Source organism: Bombus bifarius, unplaced genomic scaffold, assembly GCF_011952205.1.
Source record: "Bombus bifarius isolate JDL3187 unplaced genomic scaffold, Bbif_JDL3187 scf7180000008140, whole genome shotgun sequence".
Lineage (NCBI taxonomy): Eukaryota > Metazoa > Arthropoda > Insecta > Hymenoptera > Apidae > Bombus > Bombus bifarius.
In genome coordinates this window covers 1417288-1444190 of record NW_022884468.1, presented here as the reverse complement: position 1 = coordinate 1444190, position 26903 = coordinate 1417288, and the positions used below count along the sequence as shown (strand labels likewise).

Here is a 26903-nt window from a genome sequence, read left to right as displayed (position 1 = left end):
TGTATAGTATAGTATAAAATGGACCAAGTATCTCGGGTGAAATTTAACGTAACGCTTTTACGTTTCAAGGGTTCTTAACGCATTCTTATTCTCGTGAATACATTGTATTAATAAAGCATAAAATAATCTCTTGAAATTGTGCGATTTAAAAACTAATTGGAAACGTCTATACCATTTAGCGTAACGGAAGATCACTTTTTATTTTTAGGCATGAAAATACGAACCTGAATACAAATTTTTTTTGTCGTGTGCGTTTCTGTGAACCTCGATAAATTGAAACCGTTCAAAGATGCATTATTGGAAAACGTAAGGCGTGTATGAAGACGAAAAGTTTTTTTTTTTTAGAAGCGTCGGTAATTGTATAGATTAAAACCGACAGCTGTATTATGCTAGTACGGTGTGCAACTATGAAAGCTTTCATTCAGAAAATAAGTAGGTCGACAAGCGTATATCGAAAAAGTTTGTAGACATTTCATTTCCTGTCACCGACCAATAACGGTATTTGTTCCTCGTCTAGATCACCGTGAGCATTTTTTTTCAACGACTTTTCTACGCTGTAGCACGATGTTGTCTCCGTACACACGTTCATAATATTAACAAGAAACATTAAAATATACTTGGAACACGTTTCTTGCACTACTCTCTATATTTCGAAACGCGTTCAATACCATTTTCTCGCTTTGCGAGGTGAAAATAAAATCGACATATTATTACATTATTTCCCTTTGCAAAGAGAGGAAATGCGAGTTAGATTTTCAAACGATTTTGAAAAATCAGCATAGAGCTATTCTAGCACCTTGTAACGTGGAAAATGTATACAGAAATTAAATTAGAATATTTCTCTCTTTTTTCAATTCCCTACGTTGACGATGCTAAAGAATACACGATTTAACCTTTTTCTGCAAAACGAAAATAATATGTCAGTTACTAACGTGCATTATATTAGAATCTAAGATGTCAGGCTCGCGAGCTAAGCTCATTACGTAAAACTGTTTAATTACGACAGACAAACGGTAACGTTTACAAATGCTAGGGTGTGACATCTGAAAATGGACGAACATCATCTCTGGAGCATTGCGCGACTCGTCTCGACTACGGCACAGGGAGTCTAACTGGCATGCATTAAAGTAAAAAGATTGATGACACGTCCCGATATATGTACACGTTTGCGAGACGTCAATGCAAAATCTTCCGTGACTCGCTAATGTTTTGTAACGGTTCTTGTTCTGGCACAAACGTTGATAGATCGTCCCGTTGACCAATGACGAGATCGAAGTACATAGACCGTCGTCCACGAGAAGAACGATCGGTGCGCGCTCACGAGATGCAGGAACGAAGAACAAGGGAAAACGGGGAAAGGAAAGTTTCACTGCTTCGACAAATTTATTTTCTCTTCCTTTTCAAATTCGAACGGTTTTCCTGAAATTTTGTTAGAATGTCGATCGAGGTGTTGTTCCTTCGTAGGAAGCGACGAAACGACGCGTGAGAAAGTGTATTCAGAATTCTTCGTACAATTTTTATGTCTCTTGTAACCTCATTATTCCGAAGAATGAAACTTGAAGCAGTTTCGAAGTTTATGAATATATTTAAAGTATGATGAAAATAGAATCGAAAGGAAAACGTACATTTTTTTAACAGGTACCTTGTCAGATCTATCTGTCAAATACACGATTGCAATACGTGTCCGGATTTTTTTCAAACTTTACCAAGTCATGATTACTACAGTATTAATTAAATTTCGGAAAGTTTTGCATCGTGCATGTAATGTATCCATGAAAATTTTTTATAACAAGTATTCAAGTACCCCGTGAGTTTCTATATGAAATATTCACGCAAAAAATAATATATTTCTGAGAAATACAAGTAGATGTAATATACTTATAAAAAAAGTAAAAATCATAATAGAAGTTTTGTAGGAGTAAGTTTATTGATCTACTGGTAAAATTAACGAGGACTTTACTTTCTGAGAATTAAATTTCACACGCTTTTAAGTAAAAAGTTCTGAGCGTTTTTCGCTAGATGTCTTTAGTGAGCCATATCTCACGATGTGCACATCGCATCGAGTCATAGTATACACCGATTTCAAGGTGATATTACGCATCAAAAAGGTTCTTTGTCAGTTTTGTGTTCGGTGAAGCCAGTTGTGTGTTACAGCGTTCGAAAATGGAGATAAAAAAAGAGAAAATTCGATACATTCTTCAGTACCACTACGACCAAGGTGAAAAGGCGGAGCAGGCGGCCAAAAAAATTTGTGCTGTTTATGGACCCAGTACAGTATCGAATGCAACAGCAAAGCGGTGGTTCCAACGATTCCGTTCTGGTAATATGGACGTCGAAGATGAGGCACGCTCTGGTAGGCCAATCGTCGAAAATGTGGATAAAATCATGGAAATCGTCGAGTCGGACCGGCATGTGAGCACTTATTCCATTGCCCAGGAACTGAAGATTAGCCAGAAAACCGTTTGGAACCATTTGCATAAGGCTGGTCTCAAGAAGAAGCTCGACGTATGGGTGCCACATGAATTGACGCAAAAGAACCTTTTGGACCGAATTGATGCCTGCGATTCTTTGTTGAGACGTAACGAAATCGACCCATTTTTGAAGCGGATGGTGACTGGCGATGAAAAATGGGTCACATACGAGAACAACAGCCGAAAAAGATCGTGGTCCAATCGCGGTGGGCCGGCCCAAACGATCGCCAAGCGTGGATTAACGGCCAAGAAGGTTTTATTGTGTGTTTGGTGGGATTGGAAGGGAATCATCCATTATGAGCTGCTCCCATCGGGGCAAACACTTAATTCGGACCTCTATTGTCAACAACTGACCAGACTGAAGCAGGCGATCGACCAGAAGCGGCCAGAATTGGCCAATAGGAAAGGTGTTGTGTTCCATCAAGACAACGCCAGGCCGCACACATCTTTAACGACGCGTCAGAAGCTCCGAGAGCTTGGCTGGGAGGTTCTATCGCATCCGCCGTACAGTCCAGACCTGGCACCAAGCGATTATCACCTTTTTAAGTTTTTGCAAAATTTTCTTGATGGTACAAAACTGGCCTCAAGAGAGGCTTGTGAAAATGAGCTGGTCAAGTTTTTTACCAATAGGGACGAGGACTTCTTCAACCGCGGAATTATGAAATTGCCTTCAAAATGGACAAAAGTAATCGAACAAAACGGCGCATATTTAATCTAAATCGAATAATCTTGACTATGTTAATTTCATCGTCGAAATAAAGCGAAAAAGCGCTCAGAACTTTTTACTTCACCTAATACTTACTGAGAACAGAAAACTCGAGAGTAATAAAGATTCAATTAAATGATTAGCAATTCGTTGCTTAATACTCGACGTCAAATTGATTATTTCGTAACAAGAAATTAATAGCCATATATAGATGAAGAGAAAGGTTGAAGAATTATACAAAGAGCTTATAAAGAGCTAAATTGGATCATTGATAGAATATAAATGAGATGCATTGTTATTGGAAGATGACACAAGCGTGTTTAATTCACCGCTAAGTTTCATTTATGCATGAAAATTTAGCCCGATTCAACATCTGCAAGTGGAGTTAAATATTTGATATTATTATACCAATAAAGAATCTTGAATTATCTGCGTATAATTTCAATATAAAAAGATATTGGAGATATATATGTATATTAATATCCCAACGAGGTAATTTTCCAAAACTCTGCATATATTAATTTGTATCACATTGCATATTTATCTCTTTATCTAAATAGGAGAAGTAACAAGAAAAGAAAAAAACACAAATTCAATAGGTTTCAACGTGAACTGGCTGAAAAAATAAATCACAATTACCTCGACGCAACGTTGGCCCTCGATCGGTTGAGCGAGACTCGTAACAGCTTCGCTTTAAAACTCACTCCGAAACTGGACAACAACGTACATAATACACGACCACCACGATATCATCCAAAGATTCCACCATACTCTATATCGAGACTTGTACGATCGAAACGTTCGTTGATAGATAGTTTAGTTGACCGACAACGAAGCGAAACTCGTCCGTTGTCCGTGGAGAAGAATGATCGGTGCACCGTCACGGGAGACAGTGGCAAAGAGGGAGGATAAAGAAAAAGAAGAAGGAGACGTGAAGGACGAGGCGAGGTTAACGGAAAGACGGGTAGTTGGGTACCTGCCTATTATTCACGCGCGAGATAGGTGCAACGGGTGGTGGGGGAGTTGATCTAGCTCGATCTAGAAGAGGCAGGAGTGAGGCCAGACTTAGGAAGGTAGGTTAGAGGTTCGTGGCGAATTCTTATAAATCAAAACAGACACGCTATCCCGTCTCGTAGGGTGTTTCCACCCTTTCCTGCGCCGGCACCTATGCCTTCTTACCTCTTTGCCTCGCGCGCCACTTGCCACAGAACAAAAGAGAGATGCCCATCGAGAGCAAGTAGGCGTACGAAAGAATCGAAGAAGAAAAGCCCAACTCTGAGGGGATTGGAAGAGAGTTAGCGTGGCTGATATTATCGCGTTTGCTCAGAATCGACGGTTAGCCGGTTTAACGTCAACGGTATCGTTAAAGGGAAGATGAGATTAATTTCTTCAGAAGGATGAAGGTAATTGGTATTACGATGCTTTCTATCGAGATACGTTCGAGAAATTTTGGTCAAATATTTGCACTACACTGCGAAAAGCAGCGTATTGTTCTAACACGTTATTCTAACATTTACATACCAATTAATTACAGCCAAGTAGGTACATTAAGTTTCGTGTTATTTAGAGTAGTGCCTTTATATGAACAAAATTTGATACTATGAAAATGAAACGTACAGAACCTGATAGCGACATTTTAAAACCACAAAATATTAATTTAAAAGGGAAGACCACAATCAGTAACCTTGTGTTACAATGCTAAATTGGTCTATATTGATATTCCTCATTTTTTATCTCGGACTATCGCTGTACTTATCACTATTTTGTATGTAGTAGTTCTTTTCTACAGGAAACTACTACGTTACTGATATAAACTATGGTTATAGCGTTGAAAAGTATTACCACTCTAGTCATTACTATAACATGCTACTATCATTTACGAACACTAAGCGCATTTGAATATTGAATCTTTAATGTTATAGGTGTTGCCTCGAAACCCTATGGGTTCATCTTCCTACATCTTATATCCAACTTTTCTCTATCAAATACAAAATTGCTGCATAAACTTCAGACAAAGCGGTCATAACACGAAACGAAACCCGTTCTTTATCTCGGAATAACCTGCCTATCGTTTCCTTCCTACTGCTATTTCCTTCATAATTACGACACAATGGTAAAATTCTGACGGCTGAAACGTAGCTAGCGACTGGGTTGGTTTTCGACGTAACACACTCTCGTTGGCGGAGCAGCTGCCATGGAAAATAGAAAACAGAAAGCGAAGAAAACTTACGGGGGTTCTGGACGTGCATAGGAGACGGAGGGTTGGTTCGCGTGACGACAACCGGAGGAGGCATCTTGGCGTGCAACGCGGCCAGGCACGAGTTCGCCACGTCGTAGATGAGATAGGCGCTGTAGTATCGGCCCGCACTGCCCATTTTCAATTTATTCTTACCCGGTACCACCGCCATTTTCGCGTCCAACGTAGCGCAACACAAACACACACATACACCTGTACACACGGGGGATCGGCGCCGGTTTGCTTAGTTCAGCGATTACTACTTTTCTCGCTCGACGATGATCGACGCTGATTATCCAGTTTGACCTCCGGCCAGATTAGAACACCGGTCAGCCATCGCGATCCAAACTTTAGGTGTATATTCAGCAATATAACCGGCTCATCGCTTCCCCATGTTCAGTTAACGCTCGAGAAACGTGCATAACGCTGTTTACCGTTCGGCTCACCGTTCAGGACGCTCTTCCAACGTCGTCATACAACGAATGTGGAATATCAAGCGCGAGATTCTCGGAATAATCGCCTGTTTGTAATGTTACGATTATTGAAATCGTGAATGGCTTTTGTTGCTTGAAAATCGATTCGAATTACTATCTAGCACGGTAATGTACTCCTTGATACTCTGTTATCGTATCTCATGGCTTTATAAGCTTCTCTTATTCGATTTTCAAGTTTTCCTTTGTATTCGTGTATCGTTGCCTGATTCAACTAAATATTCCAAGAATAATAATTGGTAATTTTGAACTGAATACGAGATAAGATATTAATAATAATCATGTTCATTCTTTATACTTGTTAATATTTATTCGATGTATATATGTTTTTTAACGGAAATTATTCATTGTAAAATATCATTACGGAGGTATGGTCATAAATTTCACGATAATAAATTTTACGAATAATTTTCAATAATATTTGATATTCTCTGGAAAAAGCGACGAAGATATAAAGATAATGGATGCTATTAAACCATCTTCGATAACACCGATAATACCCTGCATTTTGTCTTTCACAGCAACGCCGATATTCCTTACAGTTCGATTGAGATTGGTATACAATTCATTCAGAGAATAGAAGCACTCGTTAATCGAAACTTTCGCGACAGAGAGACATAAAAATCGAAAGCACTGTAAAACGATGCATTTCCATCATCAGTCGTAACTTTCAACACTTTCGCGAAGAACTTTCAGCGATAAATAACTTAAAGAAGGCTTGTTAAGCGATCACGATCGTTTTGTAAGTAGTTTCCGGTATAGACGCATCCTTTCTCCAATAACCATTTCATCCATCTCGAACGAATTCATCAAAGAACCATGAAATTTAGAACGAAAAAAGAACGAAATCACTGCGCACACAATTATCGCCTATAACACGCGTCATGCATGTATTTTCCACGTTGCAACTAATTGAACATCGTAGAGTATCGCATACGATTCGGGCGACTTGTTAGCCGATCAATTTCCAAGCAGCCAGATCGTCTGGTGCCCGTAGATTGGCTCGAAAATCGCGCGTAACCTCGTTTCTGGCACGTACATTAGATGTTCGATCCTCGATCGACACAGAACGGACGCAGACGAGGCGCCACGCCGTTGCTCTGCAACAACAACGAAAATCACTCGACTCGATTATCCCCGGGGATCGAACTGGTATGACGCCTGTGTTTCACGTTGACGAGACGCTGGCACTGATTTCGATAGTGCTTCTCGGACACGGATCCACGATATACGACGACGACCGGCCAGATCGGTGGGCTGGGCAGCCGAACGGAAACGGTGCGGTTCCACGGACCGGAAGCCTGGACCGGAAGCGTCACGAGTCAACGGGCGCCTCACTGATTGCATGCCGCAAACTCGGATAGATAAAAACGATCGCTGACCGCTTACGTGGTCTCCATTTGATTACGCCGTCGTTGCTTTACGCTTGGATAGCTTTAGGGTTTTCGTACTTTAAACGGTTTTCGTAGTTTGAGGAAATGAACTTAAAAGTCTCGAGAACGCACCGCGCTCTCCTTCTTCTTATATCGTAACGTTCTCGTACGATCGTGGCCGTACGCGAAAAGTTTTTATGAAATTGTCATGCTTCTATTTCTTTTTGTGAGCTTCTTTTATAGCTTACAGGTCATGCAAGAATTGTGTTTTTTTTTTTTAGTTTATCGGCGATAAGGCTGACAGCAGGTATTTTTAACTTTTAGTTAGGTTTGCTAACTTCATTACAATATCTTGACGTTCTGAATATTACGTGAATGATATTAAGCGCGTCGTAATAAATTTAGTAGTCATACTCGAGTCAGTGTGTTACGTTTGAATACAATTATCTTTTAAGATACTGAAAAGAAACAAATGCACTATGTAAATGTTTACTTCTTTTTGAGAGAAAGTACTTGAGAGAAAGTAGTAGCTTTATTTGGTCGAACAGAATTGATATTGAAGTTCTTCCGAACGAATTTTAAGAAATGAATCAAAGTTAATATATGTTTCTTATGTGAAATTAATATATTTGTCATTATCGTTTGTTCAATTCAAAATTTATGTGACTTATTACGAAGAAAGTATTATAATTTGAATGACTTGTATCTTGACTATGACGGGAAGTGAACATTTCTCAGCAATGAATGTTTCAGAACGATGTAATTCAAAATTACCAGGAGAAATACGTTCTCCGGTGCAAAACGAATTCCGCAGTAATTTTTACTTGTATGCCATCAGTCTTGATCGCGTTTTCAGTAATTGGCAGTTTCATGTCCGCTAGCATTTCACACTGTTTCTCTCTATACGCCCTATTTCCGACGCGTTCCATATCCTTCTCTATATTATTGATCATTACCGGCAGAAATCATCATGCTGAGAAACAATGAACGTCACATGGTCATGCTCCAACTATTGACGCGTATAATTATCGCCGGAATCGATTACATGCCATTTTGAGCCGTGAATGGTGTGAACCATGAAAGGACTACGATACAGTACGTATCAAATTGAATGCGTCATCAAAAATGCAACAAGTAAGATGACATTTTTGCGTACATATTGTTAAACTGTAGCACTCTTCAGGACTAATTTGTGCATTGATAGTTTATTGAAAAATATGTTATCATAGATAGTTTGTCCTTTTTTATAATTGTGACAAAACTGAACTATACAACAATTATTAAAATATCCTTTCATTTACATATTTATCGTTATGTCAATATGACCAGTAACTATCGATAACTATGAAATATATTTGTTAAAATCTTTAACATCTTTAATAGAATTACATTGTATTTGAAGACCGTAGGGAAAAACATGATTGCAAATTTTAATCAATGATCAATACCACATTTGATTGATTAAATATTTATGTTTGAATTCTAATCGCCATCTAAAAAGTATCAATTATTAAAATATTAAATATATCCTTCTTTTTTTAGGAAATTTCATAAATTTATTATCTATTTATATCTTTGAATCTAACGACTTATCCGTATTCCAACTTTCTTAGGCATCAAGTGATACATAAATAAAGAAATCGACAAAAATAAACCTCTCATGTTTTTCTTACACACTTTTTATAATCTAGCGCATATTTTTACTGTCTGTATAAATGAACAATAACGTGTATAGATACTTCTACTTTTTCTAAACATTTGTATAGATAAAATGAATTTCTTATGAATCTTTCTTTATCCGAATCCACAATTTTTTATAATACTGAATATTTAATTCTTTCGTGTACTTTCTGTTCTTAGTTATTTCATACTCTGTATTTCATATTCTGTGAATTCATTTCCACTAGTATTTTATTATAAACATACACATTTTTATTGCACTCGTCGTCCATCATTCCTTTTAAAGAATTCAAATTCCCGATGTTGTTCATTCTCGTATTAATACGTCGCAATACATTTGAATAGCGAACACATACGTTTTTCAACCAGAGAATTTGTGATACACGAATACAAAGATTCTATTAAAAAGTTCGATCCATCGGTTCCGAAAGAGCGGTAAACGTAGCGTAAGAGAGCGGGGCGAAAGAAATTCACGAAGAAAACTACAATGCTTTTCACGTCAAATTGCAACGACATAAAAACCAACCGACAAACGAAGATTAATATTCCGGCACGGAACGCTAACAGAAATGGGAAAGGCACCGCGTATTTTACATCTACAGCAAATAAAATCGACCTATAACTGCGGACTGGTCAATTTGTATCCTGTACAGTGTAATTACGATAGATATTCTAGTGATTTGTTGACTGGAACGTAGGTCTGTCTATTAATCGCGAGAGCGTGTTTGCTTTCGAAACCTCGTTGCTGCGCAATGATTTCTTGTCGATTGCCCTATAGCACGGTAATTAACCCATTAACACAGCGTTATTATACGCGAACATTTCACAAATTTTCCAAAGTGACGAGCGCATAAGTTTGCAAAAATATACAGATATCGACAACGAAACGTTAAACTACACTAGCACAGACTGTGTTACAATAACGTATTCACGTTACTTAGTTACGCGTAATCTATACAACGTTGCGACACGTTGCGAAAGTTAACAAACTCAAATAGACAGAAAACTCACTGAAATTATACGATCAACGCACTTGACGCGAAAAACATATTGTTGCACGATTTTCACCAATTCTATAATTATTTTTGGAACATAATTGGCAAAGAGTCTTAAAATAATCAATTATCGACACCAATAAAGGGGTACACGTGCAGTATTGGTTCGTTAAGGAGAGACGCGGCAGGGCGTGTAATATTATCACTGAAATCAATCGATTACCTATCAACACGAACCGTGAAGACTACACCATGTTAGATGAGAAGGTATAGTATACGCGACGTGAAAACGAACACAACGACGCAAAAATTGTCCGAATATCGTAGGCATTGCTAAAGCGGCTGGAGTTCTACTGAAAAGCATTCGACCACCTAGCTTAAGAAAGAAGCACATACAAACACATTCTCGTGTCATTATAAAGCATGCAACAGTGGTCGGTAATGTGCGCCGTGTATACAAAGGCGTACACCGACAAACGTCAAACTGGATGAAACACCTATACGCCAGCGCTTCCCAATGTGCTTCGTTAAATAAATATTCATTATTAAACATTTCTCTAAATTGCAAAATGATTCTACTTGTTTAATGTAAAAATAGCTTTTATTATGTGATGTACTTTTCCATTTGAAACTGTTTTTAAAAATTAAGAAAATTATTAATTAATCCTGTTAAGCTTTTGAAGGAATATTCGATTGCTGTTCTTCTGCTGTTAAATAATTTCTTGAGTCTGAAGAGAGTATAATCATAAAATAAGCAAAGTAAACAATAAAAATAAATTTGGTATTAAAAATAATCATATGTCGGAAATTCTAGTAGTACATTAAATAATATCTTATGGAGTAATAATTCTTGTAGATATTTTTGTTTATAATCAAACCTAAAGCTCATAAAGTATTATATTGCTTTCTGAGATCAATGCTGCCACAAAAAAGAAAAAGATCAATTCTGTTTTTAATACATAAATAAATTCCATCGCTGCGGATCTTTCATCCTATACAATGGCATATTTCTACCTCTATTAGTTTCACTTCAGGGAGCAGGTGGAATGAAGATGCAAGACAATTAAATTACGACAACGAAATTATTTATACTCTGATAATAGTATCGATTACAAATGACGATGTCTCATAAATGTGGAGGCATTGATTGCACGTATATGACATGGCGAATCGATAGATCTGGGATGCAAAAAAGCTTACCCGTCTTAACCTTGCTACGGTATCCAAATTTTTGTGTTCCAATTTCGTTATCGTTTCAACAAACAAAAACACTTTTAATGTTTTAAGAATGACTGGCGTAAAATTGAAACGGGTAACTTTTTAACGATATAGGAACACGATAAAAAGTAAAAAAAGAAACAAGATAAAAAAATGCAAATGTTTTAACCGTGTGTCTAACAAATTTCAATTTTTTTAATATTATCAACGAGTAAAAGGGACATATAGATTAATGAAGAAATCATGCAATTTAATTATATTCCGTGAAAAATAAGGCGGATACGTTTAACTAGTAACGTACACAAATATTATCCAAAAACTTCCACTATCCATTAAAAAAATTACCCAGGCAAATTCGATCATAGATGATAAAATTGGACGGAATAAAACGACATCGGCTACAATATTTCGACTGTCTATTGCTCGAAAACTGAAAGAGCGAAGGCTCGAGGAGCGTACGACGAGTAAATTAGTTTGGGAAACGCTGTCACAGAAGCGAGCATCGTCATATCGTATCACTGGGTGATTCGCACACCGAGAAGCCGGCTGGCTCGGTTACGTCGCGAACGGGCCAACGACAATGGACGCGCGACAGGAAGGCGGCCGTATCAAATGCTTAACAGTCGACACAATGCCACGTACACAGGCGTGCAGCTGCGCTCGCGAACGTGAGCCCAAGCCAGACCAGCGTGCGGCACACGTTGTCATTTCCGTCGTGAAACATTTGACCACGTTATAACGCTAATATCGCGCGTCACCGTGTCAAGGGTGAGAGTTGAATATTTAATTCGCGGTATTGTCGGAGCCCTCGGTGCCGCTCGATTGCTTCTTTCTTTCCGTCTCCTCTGCGCGCTCGGTTCCGACTAATTAATCGTGAGATTTCTTTTGCTGCTGCTTGCGTCACGAGCAACGATTCCGATAATGGATGGCGGACGTTCATATATTACGTAGGTATATACATCAACGTTCAAAACTTTTGAATCACTTATTTAATGAGAATGGAACTTGGATTTATGAATTGGATAATAGAAAAAGTAGCGAAATGCAGCTTTTTATATAATAGATATATTTTAAATTAGAAAACATGCCAGAGAGACTTAAAAGGTTAAGTTATTACTTTATGTGACGCACGTATTTGTGGTTCTTCGGGTTTCGATCGTTTTTTAATACTCCGTTCCGTTGTGTTTTAAACTGACGCGTTCACGAAACGTCACGTTGAAACAAAGCGCAAACGTACTATTAAAGACGCGACCGAAACCCGAAGATCAACCACAAAACAAAACTAAAGCAACATGAAAATCTAAAATTATTAGTTCGTGTTTATTGAAAGTAATTTGAGGTGCGTATGCAAATACGTTTTAGACACGAAATTTGATATTCGTCTCTGAATATTCTGTTATAAAAATTCCTTTGCCATGTTTAAAATGATATATTGGAATAGTTAAGCTAGTGAAAATCTCTCATCAAATATATATTTTACAACATTTTAATCCCCTGTTGTAATATTACTCCTTTGCTCTGTAAATACACGTAACGCGGATAATTAATCTTACTAGTCCATTTTGAGTTGCATTTCTCATGTGGGATTCATGAATTCGTTAGAACTGAGGTCGTACCCTCCCATCATCATACAGGAATGTCTCATGTAATGTATATGCGTTCTAAAATACAGTCAAATACACGTTTAAGATAATAATATATTTACTGAATACTTAATTTAGTAAAATTTTAATATTTTAAGCACTCGAACTATCCTTGAATAATAAATTTGGTGGGATACATTTGTTAGTTATTTCATTTAATTATTTCATATAACACATTTATCTCTCAGCCGTGACATTCTAAAGTGTTAAAACTTTCTTACAAAACCTTTTACTATTAACATTTATTTTTAATGGTATCAAAATAAGACATCGTACATCACAATAAATCATAAATCATAAATGATATATCTCAACAATTTAGTAGATTTTAAGAAAATATAATTTTCCAGTGGAACATGATAAAGAGGGAAGGGAAGTGTTATAATATTTGATGTTGTAGTGCATCACTTTTGCATTTAAATTATATGTTTTTGAATCTGTTTATAGTTTATATGATTCATGAATAACTAGTCAAATCTATAGATACACCATCGAAGCGATCTGGATATGTATTAATGCAAAATGACAGATAATCAGGTACAGTGTACGGAATATGCATCGATCGTTATTGTCATCAAGTCATTGGCTGTATCATAACACTAATGTTCCAAACAGACTGTAGATTGCGGATGAATACTTAATTTGTGCCGTTATTAGATTTCAATCAAACAAGAGTTTATTCTTTCCTCAACAAATATTGAAAATAGTTAATTACGTATACGCATAGGTATATATTGTTCACTATTTTTTCTGTTTGGTTTCGAACGTTCTGTTAACTTTGAAAGAACACCATATGCGAAAAATGTTACCGGAACAGTCTGATGAATAGCAATTTAACGGTTTGTTTATAAATAAATAACGCTCTAATGTGATTCATGAAAATTAACAATTCAGTTATAATAAACACTGCCTTTCCGATTAAATATCTATTTTTTAAGCTTCCATTAACTAGATAGTTAACTTAAATTTTTTCGATTATTCGATCATTCGATTGCCAATTTCGATGATGTTTCTACTATACTGTACTGATTTAGTTAAACTGGTAATAATTCTAAAAGAAATAAAATATAAGTTGACAAAAATATGTAGAATACATGGGTTGGAGATTTTTGAGAAAAGTTAAAAAGGTCAAAGTTTCAATATTTGCTGCAGGCGTAAGGCAATGGCCTGTATAGATCTTGTAAATTTGTCACAATAGTTACGTAATGGGAGCCAATGAATATTTTTGAATTGGCAACTCGCTTAAAAACCTAGTTACTTTTTACATTCTGTAAAATTGTTGGTAAAAATTTCATTTTCTTTTTACTAACAAATTTATAACTATCATACAAAGGTATTTATCGATACAACTTCCAGCTTGTGACCTGGAAAATATTAGTTCAATTATGTAAAAAGACGCACATGACGTGTTACTCTTATAGGAAAATGAATACAGAGTTACGCGTACCATGAAAATAAACTAATTTCATAAGACAAACATAAATGGCTGGTAATATTTCATAAGCCGAAGAGTTGACAGGATCTCCTGGCCCTTTGAATTTGATCAGAACATAAATCTCAAGGTATTGGTTGACCGAAGAAGCACCGCTCGAAATCTGTTCGATAAGGAGCAAAAAGGAAACGAATGGATGGATAAAATAACGAATTATGCAAATGAATTCGAATTCCATTAAGAAAGTTAAATCTATTCTTCAAACTTTTAGATGTACTCTTCATAAACTTTTTCGAAGGGTCTTGCTGCGAACACGTTGAATGGTAACCATGGAAAATTGGGTAAACCCGGCCGCCGGAATATTGCACGTTGTCATCAAAGGATTAATTGAAAATGGAGATGACATTGTCGCCGCTTGAAAATTACTGGGAATGTGGATTATCGGAGCGCCAGGTATAAACGTATGTGAGTAAACGAACCAGCACGCCAGAAACATTGTTATACTATCGCGAAATACTCGACCGCGTTACAAGGTTGATTTTGCAAACATACCGCAACCGGACTTACATTCCGTACAAATGAGCGCCCGTGACTGGCAAATTAAATAATTTACCAGTGAATTTAAATTGGAATCGTACAGAGGAGAAATTTCTTTTTCGTCATTATTATTTTCTGTTTTTCTTACTTTCCTATGAAATTGGTAGAACAGAACTTTCTCGAATTTCACGTTCTTGGCTAGAAAATTCACGTTGGATATAATTATCGAGTAGATCGTAGAGTATAAAAACTGATTCTGTGATTTCAGCTCTATTTATAATGTCACTTCGAATTGGGATATCTGAATTGACGGCATTATGATTGCAACAAGCCCAAAGGATAATCGCAAGTAATACGATAATTACTGAGGAAGCGCATTTTTAACACTGATTAATTAAGACGAAAACTTCAGTTTAGTACACGCATTTCATTCTTATTATTTGCAATACCGTTTTACATTTACAATGGTAAATGAACAGCAGTAAAGTAACTATGTCAGAATAAACCACTGTATGGATAAATGAAAGGTGCAAGCTCTCGATTAGACGTAAGAGGTTTAAAACTGAACTAAAACTATGAATTCAACGGCTGCTCCTTTAAAGTACTTGTGTGGTTGGAGCTATATTAGCTTATTGTTAGTAATAATACTAATTTTATTATACATGAATGCATTGATACGCAAAATGTAATTTCGCGTTTACAAGAGCTTACCATGTACTGTATGTATATATGCGAAATAATTGAAGGATTCGAGATTAATTTACAATACCGGAGATTGTATATTTAGTACAATGATGTAGTAATTATAATGGCTACTAATAATATATAGATGCGTTATAGATAATTTCGAATTATTAGTTGTTACATATGATACAATTCGCGATTATAGACTGTTATGTAAAGTATAAACTATGTAAGTTTCGTGTAATGATTTGTGTAAATGTCCTTTCATTGCTAATTGTTTAGTATCGTTTATAATATGAATACATGTCTGGAAATTATGTAAAAATTTACCGTACTTTGGATGTAAAGTGAAATTGTTATGAGAGATTTTTGCATGTCACGAAATATTTCTTTATTTCTAAAAAGATATAATATATAATGCGTAGAAAATGAAATGCATATGTCAATAGAATTAGTGTTTAAGAAATTACAAACTTCCTAGTATTATTTACATGTATGAACATGCACATGAAATTCGAAATTTTTGAAAATTTGCAATCCATATTTCAAGTAATTTAAATTCAAAATAAAATTGTTATTAAAACAAACCATTTTATATATAAAATGTTAATATTATATTAATAATATTATATATCAATATCTAATGCTATATATATAATATTATTAACAATAGTGTTATGAAATATATAATATTAATAATAGTACTATGAAATATTCTCCTTTCTTCCTAAAGAAATGTAATACGCATGTATACAACTATTTTAATTAGTTGGAATTAATAAGCTGACAACACTACAACATTAAACAATAAATTTTTTCGAAATGGAAATATATTTTTCTTATACTGTATCAAATTATTGTAAAAATTCTAATAAAGAAATTATGGCGTTGCCATTGCGCGCGGGAAGTTAACTATCAGAATATGTAATTTTCAATAACAAAATATTTTGTGCGGTCATCAGAGGATTAATTGAAAATGGAAATGTCACCAGCACTGTACTGCAATTGCGAGTTCGTAGGTGGACACAGCAGTAGGTGTGAATGCATGAAAGAGCAAACGACAGTAATAGGTATTGTATTGCAAAACAACTGGCAGCAGTGCACTTTCGAAGAGTGTCGTATGCGTTCGTTAATTAGTTTATTCGGTCTATTATTATTTGAAAACTCCATGTTGAGTATGTCGCGTTATTGTGTACAAGCGAACGCAAATAATCACCATTCCTTCTTCATAGATGAGCATAAACTGCACTGCAATTACGTAGATTATTTTATCATAACAGAAAGAATGAGAGTAATAAGTATACAATATCGCTCAAAAGTATCTGAACATTCGTTGATTCTTGGCAAAATATATTTTAAGGACAAAATTACAAACAAATTAAATTGCTCCGATTTTATTCCTTATAATTATCATAGCTATGTGTAATAGCACGTTATGATCCGATTAAGCCAATATGTAATAATAAAATTGGGTTTGTAATTGGGAAACCTCATAGAAGTATTTTATTACTTGTTTTAGATCCTCTAATTTTTGACAGATTTTTGTTTGAAAATGTAATACCATTGCTTAGTGTTAATTGTGATTTCAATAAGATACAATTGGTTATTAAAGCGTATAATGTGTTAATAACGCATGTGTAATTAATTATATGCATTTAGTGCGTCTGATTTCCACTTAAGCTAGACTGGATTTCAAACGCATAACAGTGCAGCGTGTATCAGTGAATATTACTTTTTAAACATACTATTCATGACATCGAAAAGTATTTCAGATAAATATCGAGTAATATTGAGAAGGACGTAATCAAATGTCATTGATTCTTTATTCGAGACGAACGCGTTAGTTATCGTGTAGTTATATCTCTTAAAACATTATTGTCAGTGATGCATTCAAGCCCTTCTAACTCATCTTTTATACTTCTTCCTATCTTTCTATCTCTAAGAAACGACAGTCCCGTATACACCTAATAAATCTAATAAAGTTAAAGGTAACAACGAAATAATAAGCATCTGTACATCGAATGTACATCGGAGGTAACTAACCGAAGCGCGTAATCCTCCGTGTCAGAATATTCCACATCGTTGTTAAAGGATTAATTGAAAATGGAGATGGTATCAACGCTGGTTTGAAATTGCCAGAATGTAAATGAATACAATAGACAGGCATAAACGCGTGTGCGCACGCGACAGACATTGTTAGTCCGTAGTGAGACACTCGACCACGTTACGCCACTAATTTCAAAGCGCATCGCCAACCAGTTGATGACGTAATACATGAACACGACGTAGACGTAGTATCGAAACACATGTTTATCGCGTAACGAACCTTTTGATGCGTGAACAACGACTACGGGAAAAATGGAAACGAGAGTCGCGTGATTCACTGGCCGCAGGAAAATAAGGGATGAAAGTTATGGATGAACAGCGAGGCGCGAGGTAATCGACATGGAACCGCTCATTTTTTCCCTCACTGGAGCAAAAAGTCTGGAAAAAGTTATTTCCGTCGAATCGAGGAAACGTTCGTTCGAAAATCTATTTAGCCTATATCACCTTAGACGGAATATCGATATTCATTATTGTAAATTGCGATATAATTGACAAGGATGTTCATGATGCTCTTTAGTAACTTTTTTTTACAAGACAGGAAATGTATATTGATAAAATTATTGTAAATTATAAAATTTCTCGCGATTTGTTCGTTATAATAGAATAATTCGTTGTGTATATTCGTTATAATTGGAAACTAATTGTGGTTGAAAAATGAAACTCCTTTGATAGTATTTTCCGAATGGTGAACATTTCACTTACATATAAATAACTCTTACGCTTTTTTTATGTTTTAATAAAAACTTGATGTCTTTTTGTATCATTTATATAAGTGATTATAGATGCTATATTATAGATAAAAAAATACACCATTATTTTAAAAATTAGTTCTAACAAAACTAATATTTTTCGATATTTTCAGTCGAAAGTCGAAGAAAAATATAAAATGAAACTAGGATTGCAAGGCTTTGACTTTATTTCTTACGATAGGCACTAACCAACTATTTAAACTGTGCGACTCATTTACATGGGCCATCTTTAATATCGGCTATCCAGAGTCGCTATCAGTTCAGTATCTCTGAACTTTCAGAATCGCTTCCGTTATAGTGCACTTAATTGCCATACGATTGTTGGAAAGACTATGAAACTACAGATTAAGAGCGTTGGTACGTTCATTTATTTTCAGACACATGGAAGGCAAGTATGACGTAATTGTCGAATTTCGTTATACTATTGTTTGATATATTACTATTCTTCCAAATGTTCTTACAATAAAGTAAGGAAATCAAAAGAGTGAGAATTCATAAATAGTCACGATTTCCTAATGTATCTATTTCCTTATTATTGCATACTGTGATAAAACATATTTCATCCCATTTAATATAGTAACTATTGATACTATATTAAATGAATAATTTCTAATATTCCATTTCTTTACACTTACGGATTATCTTGAAGTTCTATAAAATAGAAATTTAATAAGATATATTACAATAATATCACTTGTTTATAATACTTTTTATACTAGATTAAGAAATAACAGTGTGTTTTAAAAGTTTAGACGGATACTAAATGTAGTACACATCAATATTGTCAAATTTGATATTATTTGATATAATAAGAAAAATAATCTATGCTAATATTATAAAGAGAGAAGATCTGTATTTAGGCTTGTATGTGTATGTGTCTGAGGTAATCTCAGAGTCAGAATTAATTAACAAGATACTACATGCTTATGGTTAACACATACATCATTCATACTTCCCTTCCATTTTTGTTTCATATTACTCTTCCCTTCCCCTCGCTCGATCGTTTAATATTTAACTGACTAATTTAATGATTTATCTAGTTGCTAAATGATTGCTGCATGCTGGCCTTGAAATTTCAATTGTTCACTGAAATCTGTATTTCTGTTGCACTTGATTGATGGGACGAATAGCACATAACGGAAAGAGACGAATCGGTTGCCAATGAAACGCGTGCGCGCACGATCACACTTCCTAAAAACATACCAAATATATTATCGTACAAAGATAAATTCCCTGTAACGTGATCCCGGGGAAATTATGTCTTACGTCGTTCGAAAACTTGGCAGAAAAATTGGCAAACAAACTTTCTCACTCACTCATCGAGACGAATTTGTACGTTGACAAACGCGACGATCGATCATTCTAATCGATATCGATTGGCAATTGGAATAGAACATATTCGAAGTAGAACGAATTACCGACTCGTAAATGCATCTTCTCAATTCTCTTTTTCCAATTGAATACGCGTAAAACATACTCGATGCTCGTTCATTAATAGAGACACCGTAAAAAAATAGTTTGTTTGCTGTAGTATCATAACTCTACGGCGTAAATATTCGAAAATCGAAACGCGAAATCGATACAGTGTGTAGGAGAGAGAGATACGTTCGACTTGAATATCGCCATTCATCAGACAAGTTAACATACATTAATTACGAATATACTTACTCGTTGGCCGAAATAATCTCTTCTGTTGCGTTTCCCCAATGAATTTTATAATCACTTCACATTGATTTATACTCAACTCTGTAAACACTATGTGATCACTTTGAAGTAATTCGATTAAAACTGTAGTAAACATATACATTGCATAGTAAACGTTCGTCGCGACACGCCATCTGCGTATGCCCACGTATAACTGTCGCCATTACGAAATGTGTCTCGGCTCGATATGTTTACATTTTGTGCGGCTTCGAATTGCATCTTAGTTTTGGTATCTGTAAGTTTACATTCTGTTCGGCTCGATCGCGTTCGCGAGGAAAACATTTCGTGTATTAGTACGCAACGAACTCCAGTCAGGGTCGGTCACAAAGTGTAAAGTGTAAAATTTCGGTTATGAAGTGTTCTATGGTGCCGGTTCTAACTTGCAATGGAATTTAGGAGAATGCAGTGGAGAAGTCCTTCGCTTCAATTATTGTCATAATATCGTGGATGGACGGTGAAACCGCCTATAACGCGAGGGATATGTCTTATGTTACGAGAAACAGCGTTATATGAGTCACATATATTATACGTACATATGTATATGGTACGAATCTGCGTTATGTGGAAACACGTCATATGGGGCCTTACTGTACAATATGGCGGAAAACGAATGTTCTCGAAAAACATACTGCGCCTATTTTGCTAACGTGTTTTGATTTCGACGCAATAAGATATACGATTACAATGAAAGGAACGTATCGATATAGCACCCAAAGCTATGCAGTACGTGGATAAGCCTAACACAATTTATAAAAATCATTTGTACTTCCAAAAGTATTTACCACTATATCGAAATACGCGTAAAAAACTTATATGAATTAAAATATGTTCAATCAATTAACAATCTATACTACAGAATAACATTTTTTACCGTTTGAGATGTGAATATTAAATTCCTTTAAAAGAACTAATTTTTTCTTTTTCAAGTTCGATATTTTAAAACTTTCATTTTTAATTTTAAGAAGCATATTAGAATTCGTATTAATCTTTCTGGTCCAGTGGTACTTAAGGATCTTAAAATAGGTACATGCAACAAAGTGGCTAAAAGGCAATCACGTATTAACATACCCACGTATTAACTTCAAACACGATTATTCCAGCCCAATGAGTCCAACCATCCTTTACAGTTTACCGCATAGCAGAATATTCTAAGTATGTATCTACATATGTACGTATACACGTTGCATATAGATGTATCCTTAATATTTACTGATCTGCTTGTACACCTTGGTCTATACTTTTTGTATCTTTACTTTCTTTATTAATATTTGGCGAATCATACCTCTTATCGCTATAGGATGTCGCACGCGTTCTACAATCCTTGATAAGTATAAATAACACTCTATTTGAAGAAAAAGATGCAAGCAAAGGTCGATTTAAGTAAATATTTGAGTGCAATTGAAATAGAACTTCTACTTTATCAAAGTTGAGATTCTGTACTCGTTTAACAGCGAGCTTAAAATTGTATTTAAAGAGTGGGTTTTCTTTCAAAATTAAATTTTTCTTTGCACTTTCCTTCTACTTCTCTACTCAGAAATGACTTTACTTCGGTGTGTAAGTCCTATTAGGAAGTGATCTTAAATCGATTTCGTAACATATTTTCAACAATCTTACACTTGTATATTTTATACAATTATACGTTTCTGGAATGGAAGGATTTCTGTTTGAGAATTTTATGCTTCGTGATACAAGTTTAAGCCAATTGAAAAATCTGCTTCGGAAATTAATCACGAGGCACGAAATCGTTATTTCAATCGTATGAAATCGTAGCAGGTCTTTTCCAAGTTTTCTCAAGAATGCACACCGGTGCAGACGTATTATCAGGCGAGCTTTCCGAGTTCGGATGTATTCTTCATTGTTCGTGTTACAATCCTCACGAGCACGGTGTCTCGCGTGTATTTCCTCGAGAAACTACATCCCCAGACTTTCGCGCGTATACGTATCCGCTACTCAGCACCTACGCGAATACACTCAACAGGTTCGCGCGTCCACCCACACAACTTCCCGCCACGGTACATCCAACACGACTCGTTTTGTTTTCCTAGCACTGGCTGCGTTTTCTAAAGGTAAGCAAAACAATTAAATCAGTAACGAAGAACTTGTCGCGCGCGGAGTCACAAGAGAGTAGCCCTTCACGGGGAAGCTTATTGTGGCTTCCACTTCAGATAAGTGCTGTACGCTTGTGTATAGCTACGTTCAGCTCCGCGAAGCAATGAATCTCTTCCGCATCGGTGATTGCGCATTCGCGAAAAATTGCTCTGTAATGCGATTCCAGGGAAAATAAATTCACTGAAATAGAAAGATGCGTATTACGTAAGCTGTAAGCAATCGTTAAACGATCGAAGATTCAAATAAGCCTGTATTCAAAGTACGCCACTTAACACTTAAATGCACTTTAGATTAGGCTTTTCATACGTCGTTAAGATTCAGTGTATTGTTTAATTAAATTTAATTGGTAACGAAATAGATATCTGAATTACTGTAATCCAGTATACGGTAACACTGTATAGTAGCATACAAAAGTATTAGAATGTTTACAACAAAAAAGTTTATCTCTGTATCATGTCTGCGTTATGTAAAATTATCTTGAAATTTCATTAATTACTGCATTACAAAATGAGACGCGATTGTCGTGATTATATTGATCAAATTTGTGATCAATTTGAAAATGTACCTAGAAGCTACAAGATATTTACTGCAAATATGTATATTTAGTAAAAATTAGTATATAACGCGAATAGTCACCTTAGGCATATGTATATTACCCAAGTATTGAAAATAGTCCTTATTAAATATTGAAACATTTACATTAACATAATGGGTAAGTGATTATTGAAATACTTTTGCTAAATTACCAAGTTGCTAAATTTACCAATGTAACCACGATAGTCGATAGAGAAGGGTAACATTCCTCAAAATATATAATTGTTACACAACAGAAAAAAATTGGATAACATATCACAATGTATTGAAAAATCCCTGTATGGTAGATGAACGAATATTTATTTATGAGATATTAAAAAGAATATACGAAATAAACACGTCAGGTACCGAGTTCGAATTCTTGGTTGTGGAATTATAGACGTGCGATTGGTCTCAAGTACAGTTCTTTGTGCAAGTTAGGCGGAGGACACGGAAGTGGTATTACACTCCATTCGCGATTTCAAAATTTTGATCAATGATGATAACGACGAGAACGCGGAGTTCTCGAATCGAGTCAGCGGGGACGATAAAAAGCATCGGTTACAGATTGCGAAGAGCCACGAGAATGGAATAGCTTGGGTGAAGGAGAGACTGGCGAGGGGTTAAAGGTGAAGGGAGGAAGAGATGGAAGAAGAGTGAGTTCGTATTAAGGGTAATGGGCATTATCTCCATCGATCCCGGCTCACTATCCTACCACCCGACTCCCACCTCGCCCATCACCCACTATTCCGGAGCTGCTGGATAGCTGGTTGGTTCGTTCGAGTTGGTCAGAGCAAAAACGCATGGGAATTCATCCGTCTATGGTGAACGGTGGATCATAAAATGCGGGTAACTCGACCAAGAGATATCGGTGAGCGCATGCGTAAATACCGGAACTCTGGTTTTTCTCTTGAAAAAATAATTACCCATTGAAATCAGTGGATTTGTTAATACGCCGCTCGTTTTCGCGTGACGGTAATTGAAAGAACGTGCAGCGTTTTTCTCTCTCTTTTGTTCCTCTTTTTTTTTTTAAATTCGATCGAACCTCCTATTGCTATCCTTAACTCGTAACCAATTAAATCGCAGTTTACGATAATTTCGCAAAACCGCTGTCGAACGATTAAATCGTGGCTAGTTTATGAAACTTTCGGTACATAACGTTATCTGTCATCCGTGATACGGCCAGCATATTATACTTCAATCTCTATTGTTTTCGCTAATATTTATCGGAACGCGATAAATCCATATCTACAGATGGGGAAGAGGATATTTGTCTGGCTCGAGGCAAATCATACGCGCGAAGCCTGGAAATCGATTTGTCACCAGCGAACGGATGAAAGTTTTAAACGAAAACGTCACTTACAACGCCTCGATCCTCGCTAGACTTTTCTATTTCTCTGTTAAAAGTAAATTCTTATTTTCGCGGTGCGCGTTGACCTTCGACTTGCATCGTTACGACAACAATCCGACACGTTCTCCATCACCGTCTCGAATCATTAATCCATAATGTGCAATTTGGTATACCAGCAATCGAGTATATCTCGATCGAGTAACGAAGGAACACGTTACACTTGCTGAATACGTCTTTTAACGTTGTCGTACCACACCAATCTGTACTGATTGTACCTGCAATTGGCTTTCGCCGCAGTCGCCAGTTAATCAGTATAAATTAGGGCGTGGCGTTCGCTGAAACTTCAAAATGAACGTCTCGTAATAGGGACCAGGCGATACCCGAACCAGAGTTCGGTTTTTACGAGGGTTTTACCACTTTTCCATTACTGGCCGGTCGCCTGTGCGCGAACCGTCAAGTGGAAAGAGGGTGACGGTGACTAATTGTCGCAAAGGCGATCATGATATGTCCCTCCTCGTAAATCTGATTGGCTTCGCTTACTGACCTCGCTCGCAATCTCCCCGGTACGATCTGCTCCTTGTCGCACGTATACGTCGCACTACGCCCAATTCGGGACGGCATTTTTAGATTTCCCGAAATCGACCGCGGTCTTTTTCAGCGATCCAGAGATATAAACGGTGGCCTGACGAAGGCGCCGCCTTTAACCGGATAGAAACGGGCTGGACGAGATTCTTATCGGCCGCCACTCTAGCAGGAAGCACCCTTCGCGAAATATATGAATCGACGGGGATGAAATGATGCGTTTGGGTTACGGTGACCGATTCAACTGCCACGAAATAACCGCCTTCAAATTATCAGTTAGCTGTCGTTGAATGATTTTTTAACTGCATAGCCAGGGAGCGCGGCACACGCCTTTTTATCGTGCAACGTTCACTTCGTACACGCTCGTTACACTGAAATGCCGAGGTTCGATTTTTGCCTCGCGCAATTTCCAATTACTTGCACGTTACTTGTGCTTGAGAAAGCACGCTGATCGTTGTCGATTCTGTTCATTCCGCTCATGTTACTCGATCTTACACTGCCTTGTTTCATAGAATTGGGAAAGAGTAAAGAATATCGACTGTTACGTGTCTACCGTGCACTATGTTGCGTGCCGATGATTAAAGAACGTAGAAACTTGGAAGCTTTTAATTTCGTATAATTCGTATTAAACTACACACGAGATACGTCGGTGGAAAAGTGATGGAAAATTTATTACGTTTCATGCACATAAGTGTGTACACTTTTTAAGTAACTTATTTATCGGTTTAAAGAAAGTTGGAAACATTTTCCGTTCTCAATACACGCTTTAGCGTATATATATTCACAGCCTTATTTAAAAATTGATATCATTCGAAAACTTGGATAGTTTCCAGTTATTCACAAATTATTAATATAATATATTTTATTAATTAAATTGTATCACTAAAAAGAATATTGCTTCTGGAACAGGTTCAAATGCCATTTCTGTAGCTTGAAAATCTGAAGAATTTAAAAAAATCTTTCTCATAGCGTAACTCGAAGAATTTATTTTCCATTTGTACCACCTTGTAACATCTCGAACATTCGGATGTATAAATTTCGTATTACTTGATTTTTGCTCATAAACTTACGTACTAATTGATTTTTACCTTATTACATTTCGTATCTAGAGAAAAATATGCGTTACGATTGAAGTTTGAATCCAAGTAAAAATAATTGCGATAGAATAGCTAACCCGAGAAAACCTCTTGAGTCAAATTTTGTATCTAATCCCTATTAATCTTTCGTTTATCCTCAAATCATTAAATAGCAACAATTAAATATTTAACATAAAATTTCAAGTTAGATACTAAAGTAAAAAATTAAAAATGTTTGGAATAAGTACATGAAGAATCGTAATAAATAAATGATTGGTCATGGTAGAAAAGAATCTTAATCGAAAAGAGGAAGCAAACAAGTGGTGACAGAAGTTCTCACAGTAGGAATTATCTTTCACGGCGACATCCCACAGCTTCGCGGAAACCAGAAGATATCTGGATAGGAACGCGACGCGCCACCGGCATTCCTTGTTTCAATTCCTCTGCCTTCTCTATTTCCCTTTCCATCTCTTCTCCTTAACTACACTCTCTTTGCCTGAGCAGGCCTTTTCCGATAAGTAGATCCCTATCGAAATTATCTAGAACATCCAGTTACATTATTACTGCGTTTGGGATATGGGAACCTGATCTAATAACCAAGTTCCTTGAAATTCGCTCTTGTGAACAGAAGCACAGTAATCCTTTGTAACTACAGATTCAAGTACATCGTTTAAGATGCTACTTCTAGAGAGGCGGGAAGGTTGAGAATCCGGAGGAATCGCATTTATATTATTACATTTCCAAAAAATATGTGTACTAAGAATTTGAATTGGGAAATTATCAAAATTATAAGATGTTTGAAAACAGTAAAGCAATAAATAGTAATATGTTACGTTAGATAGAAATTTATGTTGTATAAAAAACATTAATAGAAGATATTGGTGCCTAAGTTATACTTTGTTAATACAAATACGTATGAGAAGCTGATTTCGTAGGTTTATTTATTTTTCTCTTATTAATTCTTAAGAAAAGGTTTTAGAATTGTCTGTCTAGATAAAAATGTCCCGTCAGATATCGTTTCATTTTCTTTCATTTTATCGTTACGTAGGGGATGTTATCATTATATAAGGACTTACATTCTTTTGTATTAATTTGGAGAAATTGTGATTTATGGTCCTGTCAACCTTTTTCCCTTCTGATATTATTAAAAATGCTGGTTGATTATTTGGTAAATTTATCTTCCGCGT

The 26903-nt window shown here is 36.1% G+C and overlaps 1 protein-coding gene and 1 long non-coding RNA gene across 13 annotated transcripts in view; one reads left to right on the top strand and one right to left on the bottom strand.

The window, feature by feature from the left end:
- LOC117208598 (nucleolysin TIAR) overlaps nucleotides 1–26903 on the bottom strand; it is a 584542-nt gene that overhangs the window by 202602 nt on the left and 355037 nt on the right. Inside the window, exon 1 of one of the 9 annotated variants that reach the window (XM_033449839.1) lies at nucleotides 5408–6194. The exons of the other annotated variants lie outside the window; for them this stretch is intronic. Within the exon in view, the coding sequence (XP_033305730.1) occupies nucleotides 5408–5585 (178 nt within the window). The 5' untranslated portion in view covers nucleotides 5586–6194. Of the gene's footprint in view, nucleotides 1–5407; nucleotides 6195–26903 lie in introns of those variants that run through there. 9 annotated transcript variants of the gene reach the window in all.
- LOC117208601 lies at nucleotides 11787–16023 on the top strand. 4 transcript variants are annotated; one of them, XR_004487735.1, is made up of 3 exons: nucleotides 11787–12121; nucleotides 14517–14710; nucleotides 15051–16023. It is a non-coding gene; the product is annotated as an uncharacterized LOC117208601 (long non-coding RNA). The 4 variants fall into 4 exon arrangements; XR_004487734.1 differs by having other exon boundaries at nucleotides 11788–12117; XR_004487737.1 differs by having other exon boundaries at nucleotides 11788–12121; nucleotides 14544–14710.